This window comes from Gallinula chloropus, assembly GCF_964237585.1.
Source record: "Gallinula chloropus genome assembly, contig: HAP1_SCAFFOLD_51, whole genome shotgun sequence".
NCBI lineage: Eukaryota > Metazoa > Chordata > Aves > Gruiformes > Rallidae > Gallinula > Gallinula chloropus.
The window spans coordinates 965704-975193 of NW_028168423.1; the positions used below are offsets into that span (position 1 = coordinate 965704).

General features: G+C 47.2%; 1 protein-coding gene across 1 annotated transcript; it reads left to right on the plus strand.

The window, feature by feature from the left end:
- On the plus strand, positions 1–936 carry LOC311204464 (olfactory receptor 14C36-like; the record flags this gene model as incomplete). The annotated part of the gene is made up of 1 exon (XM_084280888.1): positions 1–936. One exon carries the CDS (start codon positions 1–3, stop codon positions 934–936), a length of 936 nt encoding a protein of 311 aa, XP_084137014.1.
- Between the last annotated feature and the right edge of the window lie 8554 nt (positions 937–9490).

Consider the following 9490-nt stretch of genomic DNA (forward strand, 5'->3'; position numbering starts at 1 on the left):
ATGGCAGCACACTTGTCCAACAGCAGCTCCATCAGCCAGTTCCTCCTCCTGGCCTTTGCAGACACACAGGAGCTGCAGCTCCTGCACTTCTGCCTCTTCCTGGGCATCTACCTGGCTGCTCTCCTGGGCAATGGCCTCATCATCATCACCATAGCCTGTGACCACCACCTCCACACCCCCATGTACTTCTTCCTCCTCAACCTCTCTCTTACTGACCTTGGCTGCATCTCCACCACTGTTCCCAAATCCATGGTCAATTCCTTGTGGGACACCAGGGCCATTTCCTACACAGGATGTGTGGCTCAAATATTTTTCTTCCTATTTTTGATTGTCACAGAGTACTATATTCTCACTGTCATGGCCTATGACCGCTATGTTGCCATCTGCCACCCCCTGCACTACGGGACCCTCCTGGGCAGCAGAGCTTGTGTCTACATGGCAGCAGCTGCCTGGGCCAGTGGGTTTCTCCATGCTGTGATGCACACAGCCAATACATTTTCAGTGCCCCTGTGCCATGGCAATGCTGTTGACCAGTTCTTCTGTGAAATCCCCCAGATCCTCAAGCTCTCCTGCTCAGATGCCTACCTCATGGAATCTGGAGTCCTCGCTGTCAGTGTCTGTTTAGGTTTTGGGTGTTTTGTGTTCATTGTGGTGTCCTATGTGCAGATCTTCAGGGCTGTGCTGAGGATCCCCTCACAGCAGGGACGGCACAAAGCCTTTTCCACCTGCCTCCCTCACCTGGCCGTGGTCTCCCTGTTTCTCAGCACTGCCGTGTTTGCCAACCTGAAGCCCCCCTCCATCTCCTCCATATTTCCGGACCTGGTATTGGCATTTCTGTACTCGGTGGTTCCACCAGCAGTGAACCCCTTAATCTACAGCATGAGGAACCAGGAGCTCAAGGATTCCATGTTGAAACTGATGAATGGATGTTTCTAAGTAGCAACCAAATGCTCATCTTCTTCTGCATACACCTGGCCTTCACTTTGCTCACAGGATTCCACTTCTACTTGCTCTTTGATTATTCACCTCCACTCATCTCACCCATTTCTGCTTTGAGCTTAAGAGAGTTTGAAATATCCCATCTCTCAGATGTCTAATGAACTGTTCTGTCAGAGGTTCAGTGTGTTGATAAGTGACCTTTCTATGTATCTGATTGAAACTGTTCTGGGAGAGAATCTCCTCTGAAAGCTGACCCCCTTCACATGCTGCTTGGCCGTAGCAGGCAGCTGTGGAGAGAGATTTCATGGGTATTAAACTGTGTCATGTGTAACTGCTGTTTGTTGTCAGAGAAATCTGTCTGTGCCTGTGAGCACAGATGATGCCAGAAAAAGTGTTGGGAGTGCCATGAGGCCTGTGAGGGAACTGCTAGGCTTGGAGAAGAGCAAAGTTCTCCAGGCAGGGTTGGATCTCAAGAGACTGCTCTTCCTGCCTGTCCAGATCTCCTTAGGAGAGCTCTGGACCAGCATCCATTGCAGCATTGTCATGGTTTTACCCAGGCTGAGAGTCGAGATCCACGCAGTTGCCTGCTTCTTAAAGGAAATGCAGAGGGGAAGAAGGAAAGTGTGTGGGGGGGTAATAACCCCAAAATCAAGAAATTAAGAGGCCCGATATCCTGGGCAGGATGTAATTGGTGTGGAATACTCTCTTTGGTCAGCTCAGTCACCTGTCCTGGCTTCGCCCCTCCTTTCTCATGAAGAGCTGAGAAAGTCCTTGACTTTCTAACAGCAACTAGAAACACCAGGGTGTTACCAGCACTACTCCTATTTTAACTCTCAAACACAGCATTCCATCCGCTGCTACAAATGAAATTAACTCCATCCTGACCAAAACCAGGACATGGCATCATTGTCAAAGCCTTTACTGATGTTCTTTATGCCCAGAATAAATTTCCAGGCTGAGCCTGAGGAGGGCATTCCTAAAATTTCTGGATTCAGGAGGTGTGTACCTACTGTATCCTCCCTTTTGGAATGATGGACGCTTTCTCCCAATAGCTGCAACATCGCTCCATATGAGTTGGGAGTTGGACACATTGTTGTCAAGTCATTTGACCAGTTTCTCTACCGCTGCCATGACGGAGAGGGAAACATTGTCTTGATATTCCCAGAGTTGGCAGGACACCTCATGTATGGTTGGTGGATATGCATCACTCCAGTCCATTGATGCCAGTGAATTGGTGTGCCCTGCTGGTGCACTTTGTACAACCTTACACCACATATCTGGGGTGCATAGGACTTCATCAGGATCAGAGGGAAGCTGTGAGTTGTCCAGATGATAATAAATTATCTCCTGTACAGCTAATTCTCTCAGGTGTTGGATAACTGCCTCAATGTTGTTACACTTGGGTGATTGACATGTGATGTATTCCTTTATGGGATACCTTTCCCTCACACTTGACAGTAGTTGCCTCCAGAGGCTGAGGATTTTAGGCTTTTCCCCAATTGCCCTATCAATGCCTCCTTCTATAGCTAGGGATCCCAACTGCTTGGCCCCCCTGACATCTAATTCCAGACTACTGGCCCTGTGATCCCAGCATTGGAGCAACCAAGTGATGATGTGCTCACTTGGGTGGTAGCTGAAATCTTTTTGAATCTCACACAGCTCACTCAGGGTCAGGGATTGTGTGACAACAACCTCTGGTTCTGCCCCATCCTGAGATGGTTGAGAGGGCTTTACCTCATCCTGACATTCATCAGATGGCCCCGATTCATCTTCACCCTCATCCTCCTTCACTACAGGAACAACTTTCTTTGTGTGTTTCCTCTTTCGTATGGGAGCAACAGACACTGGCATGGGCTGATTTTTTGTTTTATCAGCAGTATCTGCTGTAGGGGCGGCAGTAGCTGCAGCATCGGTTGGGCAGGTTGCAGTAGCCACATTTCCTGTCACAGGGGTTGCAGTATCCACAGTGCTAGTCACAGAAGTTACAGTGGCCTCAGTGCTAGTCACAGTGGGTACAATAGCTGCAGTCTCTGATGGTCTGTTTTCCTTCCTTTCCCTCTGACAGTGCTGACAGCACTGGCAGTGCTGCCTGCTATCAAGCAGTGTTTGGTAAATAGTGGCCAGGGCCCAGCACAGTGCAGTAAGCTGTGCATCTCTGGGAAACTTATAGCAATTTATTTTCAGATATGCAGTCACTTTATCAGGGTCCTGTAACTGTTCAGGGGTGAAACTCCAAACCATCGGGCATGAGAAAATGCCTAGGTAGTTGCCCATACTCTGCCACATACCCTGCCACTCGTGATTATCTGGCCTTGCAGAAAACTCTTGAGTGGTATTCATAAACCTTTGCTTAATATTTAACAAAAGCTGAACCATCTGCACCAAACCTAAAACCAGCACAATGCTAGTTTGAATATCCCAGGGATATTGGAAATTTTCAAACACTGTTACCAGAGCTGTTGTATTTAGCCCAAAGGAAGAGAAAGCAGCATATATATTTCTTTCTGTACTCCCACCATACCAGCTGCCATTATTAACTCCTCCCTGTCCAAAAAATAGACAGAGCAGCAAAATCTCATACAAGTACCAGCACAAGTTCATGATCATCAATATCACTAAATACCAGAGCATCGTGACCAGAGACTGCTTAAAGCAAAGTGCTTATCACAACTTTGTCTTAATTACAATCAGGTCAGGGTCAGATCTACCATTATCCCAACCTTTGAGGCCCCACGTTGGGCGCCAAAAAGACTGTCGTGGTTCTACCTTGGCTGAGAGCCGAGATCCACGCAGCTGCCTGCTCCTTAAAGGAAAAGAGCAGGGAAAGAGGGAAGGGGGGGGGGGGGGGGGGGGGGGGGGCTGTGTGTGTGAGAGGCAAGAGAAAGGAAAAGGAAGGGACTAATAACCCCAAAACCAAGAAACTAAGAGGCCCGTAGGTTGGGATAAGGATAGTTTACTAAGATAACAGAAAGATACAATAGAACAATGCTAACAGTACTTTAGAGCAAAAGTATATGAAGCTGTTGATACACAATGCAGTTTCTCACTGACCCACACAACTCAGGCCGTGCCACCCAGAGCCGTCCCAGAACCCAACCGTCCCCCAAGAACCACGCGTCCTGGAGCCACCCTCAGCCTTCTTCCCGTCAGCCCCCAGATATCCTGGGCAGGACGTAACTGGCGTGGAATACTCTCTTTGGTCAGCTCGGTCACCTGTCCTGGCTTCGCCCCTCCATTCTCATGAAGAGCTGAGAAAGTCCTTGACTGTCTGACAGCAACTAGAAACACCAGGGTGTTATCAGCACTACTCCCATTTTAACTCTCAAACACAGCATTCCATCCACTGCTACAAATGAAGTTAACTCCATCCTGACCAAAACCAGGACATGGCATCATTTTCAAAGCCTTTACTTATGTTCTTTATGTCTAGAATAAATTTCCAGGCTGAGCCTGAGGAGGGCCTTGGCATTCCTAAAATTTCTGGATTCAGGAGGTTATTGGTGCCCTACCCAAGGGAACGATCCTAAAAGCCTCTGACTTCATTTTCAGGCTCTACAAGCATCCACTTTAGAAACTGCTAAATGCCCAGCTACAGCTCTAAAATGAAAGGTTTGTGTGTTCAAAGATGGTCCTTGCCTGAAACCTCCCCAGTAGGCTGCTAGCAGCCCCAGAAACCTTTGGGCTGAGGGCTTTCATAGACAACGGAATGGTCTAAAAATTGTCTGATGTCTTTTTCCAGCTTCAACACTGTTTAGTTTTGAAAATGGTAAAAATCCAGGTATAGGTCCCAAAGAAAAAGCTTGAGGTGTGAAAGATGTTCCTGGCCTTAAATCTGCCTAGGTAGCTCACTAGCAGCCCTAGTCAAGGCTTTCCTGAGAAAGGGAACGGTCCTAACAATGCTTGGTGACACATCTGGGCTCGACCAGAATGTACCTTTCAACTGCTAAACGAAAATCAAGAGATCCTTAACAAAAGCTGTGAGGGATGACAGATTGTGGGAAAAGTAAGGGAGGATTCTGCAGCTGCGGAACTACACAGTGTAGCAAGCGACCAAGATCTGATAGCCTTGATTGGGCGAAAGCCGTGGGAGACATGAAGGTCGGAACGTCTTGAAACCTTGGGAGGCGAGAGACATTCCATTGTGCTGACAGTGTAACTGCAGCTGCAGTCTGAAGATAACCTCTAACCCAGACGACATCAGTAACCTGTGAAAAGCCTTTTGTTGATTCTGTGTTAGCCAATCAATGCAGAACTCACTAAGCTTAAACGCATCTAGAAAGTATATAAACTGCTGTGTGTGTGTAATAAACTGATCACTTGCTTACATTAAGCGGTGTCCCGTCTCTCTGTTGCGGCAAATGGTGACCCCGACGTGATTCGATCCAAAACGGACCGGACGACTCGGCATCCAAAGAATCGGAAAAACTGCCTATTGGGCAGCCGGTCGCAACTCCCGCAGAACTACAGAGTAAGCTGCTGAAACGGAAGCAGAAGCCGGCCGGCGAACAATCCCTCAAGGAAAAGAGGTGAGCTGCGGGTAATCAGGATGGGAGGTCAAGTTTCGACCCCCGTAGAAAGAGACGTATATGAACTTATGAAAGCTTTATTAGCTAAACATGATAAGACTATTTCGGGTCATGATCTTAGATGTACCTTGAAGTGGGTCCAAGTTAAAATTCCCACCGTTACTGCATCAAATATTTTTACAACGGACATATGGGACTCCGTGGGTGTTAAACTTTGGGACGGAGCCACAAAGGGCGACCCCCAGGCACAAAAACTGCTCCCTTGGTGGAGAATTATATTTGAAACTTTAAAAGAACAAGAGCGCTCTAACAGAGCAAATAAATCGCCTGGAAAAGACCCTGACGGGGACGACTCCCCTGTCCTTCTTTCAGCCCCACCGGAACTGCCTCCCTCCCCTGAAACCGATCCTTCATTAGTGCCAAAGCCATCCTCAAACAAAAGGGTGTTAGCAAATTACCCTCCTGAAGACGACCCCTTTGATCCTGGTCCTTCAGACCCGGAGGATGAACCTGATTTATTCCCCCCTGACCCTCACAACGTATGGACCAAAATTAAACGGCAAGCGTTACGGGAAGGGGATTTGGAAATGGCACAAAAAATCGTGGCACCGGTCATATATCAAGGGCGCGGGCGCGGGGCTCAGTGGGAACCTTTGTCTTTTTCTGTGATTAAGGAATTGCGTCGTACGGCTACGGAGTACGGTTTATCTTCTCCCTACTTTGTTACTATGCTATCGTCTGTTTTCGATACTTATACTATGACACCCCATGATCTTAAAGCTCTCGCACAATTACTGTGTACACCCACACAATATACCTTGTGGGAATCTCAATGGAGACAGGGGTTACAGACCCTCCTGATTAGCTATGTAGGACATAATGATCCCAGTATGGCTGCATTGACTTTGGAGCATTTAACGGGGACGGGGCAGTACGCCGACCCCGTAGCTCAAGCCAGAGATATCCCGAGGGAAGCTCTGAGAGCTGTACGCGAGGAAGCAAAAAAGGCACTCTTAAAGACCCCTGATACTCAAAAACCACAAAAAGCCTTTACTGCTATAATACAGGAACCTCGCGAGTCTTATATGCAATTTATAGATAGACTGAGACTGGCATTAGAAAAACAGATTGACAATACAGAAGCGAGAGAAATATTACTTTTAAAACTGGCTGTAGAGAATGCTAATGCGGACTGTAAGCGAGTCTTACAGGCTTTACCAAACAGGAATCCTACTCTAATTGAAATGATTGAGGCATGCAACCGCATAGGGACGATGGAGCATAAATATGAGGCTATGGTCGCCGCCTTTGCCGCTATGGGACCCTCTCCCACCTGCTTTAACTGCAGAAAGCCCGGGCACCTTAAGAAAAGCTGCCTGATAAAGCCACAGACACAAGCCCCAGGCCCCTGTCCTAGATGCCAGAAAGGGCGACATTATGCAAAACGATGCCGCTCGAAATATAATGCCCAGGGGCAGTTCCTTCAGGGAAACAAGTCGCGGAGCGCGATTCCGCGGCGCGTGCAGAAACAAATCCCGCAATTCGCAGCTACACCACAGGGGGGAGTCCAAACACAGCCAATGCCACAGGTCTATGCCCAGCAACCTCAGGCTGTGCCGGAATGGACTTGGCAACCGCCCACACAGTAACATTACTCGATTCCACGGTCCACCTGCTGCCCACCACTAGTGACAGCGCTAATTTGGGAAAACAAAGTGCCCTGATCGTTGGTAGGTCTTCTACCACGCTTACAGGACTTTTTGTGCTCCCTGGAGTGGTGGACGCAGATGCAGTGGGCAATATTGCAATAATGGCTTGGACTCCTTCTCCCCCTTGTACTATTCCAGCAGGTAGCCGGATTGCTCAGTTGGTACCCTTTTTGGGACCACAAAAAGACCCTGCCACAGCCGAACTATTACCTGTTAGGACGGGCAATTTTGGGTCTACAGGCACCCCCTCAATTTATTGGGCACAGAACATATCTCATCAGCGCCCCACTTGCAGAGCTATTCTGATTCAGTCTGAACAAAGATATCCTTTACAAGGCATTTTGGATACGGGAGCTGATGTTACAGTCATCTCGCAGGCAAAATGGCCTCCACATTGGCCTTTGACTTCTACCCCTCAGGCCCTTGCAGGGGTGGGAGGAACCGGCACAAGTCGGCAAAGCCTCCACTCCGTCACTATTGAAGGCCCAGAGGGACGCATAGCCACAGTTAAGCCCTTTGTCTTACCAATACCAATGGTTTTATGGGGACGGGATGTACTAACACAATGGGGAATGACATTGAAAACACATTTTTAGGGGGGGCCATTGAGGAGCGCGACACTCTCAAAATCACATGGAAAACAGATACCCCTATTTGGGTGGATCAATGGCCCCTTCCTATTGAGAAATTGCGCGCTTTAAATAACCTAGTAGAGGAACAATTCCAAAAGGGTCATATCGTACCCTCTGTCAGTCCCTGGAATTCTCCTGTTTTTGTTATCAAAAAACCAAATGGCAAGTGGCGCCTCCTGCATGATCTTAGAAAAATTAATGATGCTATGGAAGATATGGGACCCCTCCAACCGGGGCTCCCCTCACCAACCATGTTACCTCGAGATTGGCATCTTACAGTGATTGATTTAAAAGATTGTTTCTTTAACATACCTTTGCACCCTCAGGATGCACCTAAATTTGCCTTTTCAGTTCCAAGCATCAATGTGCAAGAGCCTTTACGCAGATTCCATTGGGTAGTGCTGCCGCAAGGAATGAAAAATAGTCCAACAATTTGCCAATGGTACGTAGCAAAAATTTTAAGCCCAATAAGGAAGTCCATGCCTGCAATTTTAATTTACCATTATATGGACGACATTCTTGTGGCTGCATTCCATAAAGAGGACATGCAGAACGCCGTAGCCCTTGTCATTCAAGCTGTAAATGCAGCTGGATTCTGTATTGCTTCTGAAAAGGTTCAATCAATATCCCCATGGAAATATTTGGGCTGGCTAATACGATCAAAAACTGTAGCACCCCAACCACTTACCCTAAACACAAAAATTACTACTTTGAATGATGTGCAAAAACTCCTGGGAACCATAAACTGGGTTCGTCCACTATTGGGAATCACAAACTCTGATCTTGAGCCTCTTTTTAACCTCTTGAAAGGAGACACTAACATTCGTGCTCCAAGAACATTAGATAAACCCTCTCAGAAGGCTATTGCGAAAGTGATTGAGGCTATTGAGTCTAGACAGGCACACCGTTGTGACTTAAACCTTCCTTTCTATTTAGCAATTTTAAATCCTGCACGACAGCCATACGCCCTCATTTTCCAATGGGATATTACAGAAAAAGACCCATTGTTAATCATTGAATGGATATTTTTATCACACCAACCTGCAAAAACTATACTTACGCAGCATGAGATGTTTGCCTCTTTGATTGTTAAAGCACGCCACCGACTACTAGCCTTGGCAGGAATTGACTTTGTACATATATACCTACCAGTAGTCAAGGCTTACCTTTCGTGGCTATACCACCGGTCAGACGTCTTTGCGATGGCCCTCACAGACTACTCTGGACAAATCTCATCTCACCTACCAGCTCATAAACTCTTACACCTTAACTTTCAACTCTCACAGAAACCAAAGCGAAGTGAGACACCTCTGGAAGCTTTCACAGTATTTACGGATGGGTCCGGGAAAACTCATAAATCTGTCATTATCTGGTGGGACCAACAGACCCAAAACTGGAACTCAGACATTTCTCTAGTACCGGGCTCACCACAAATTGTAGAACTTGCAGCAGTTGTACGTGTTTTTCGTAAATGGTCAGAACCACTTAACATAATTACTGATTCTGCCTATGTTGCCGGAATAGTTCAACGCGCAGAAGCCGCTGTTTTGAAAGATGTTTCTAACTCTCTTTTATTTGATCTGTTACAGGAACTTATTGCCTTGTTGGATTCTAGGATAACTCCTTATTTTATTATGCATGTCCGCTCCCATACCACCTTGCCAGGCTATATAGCTGAAGGAAA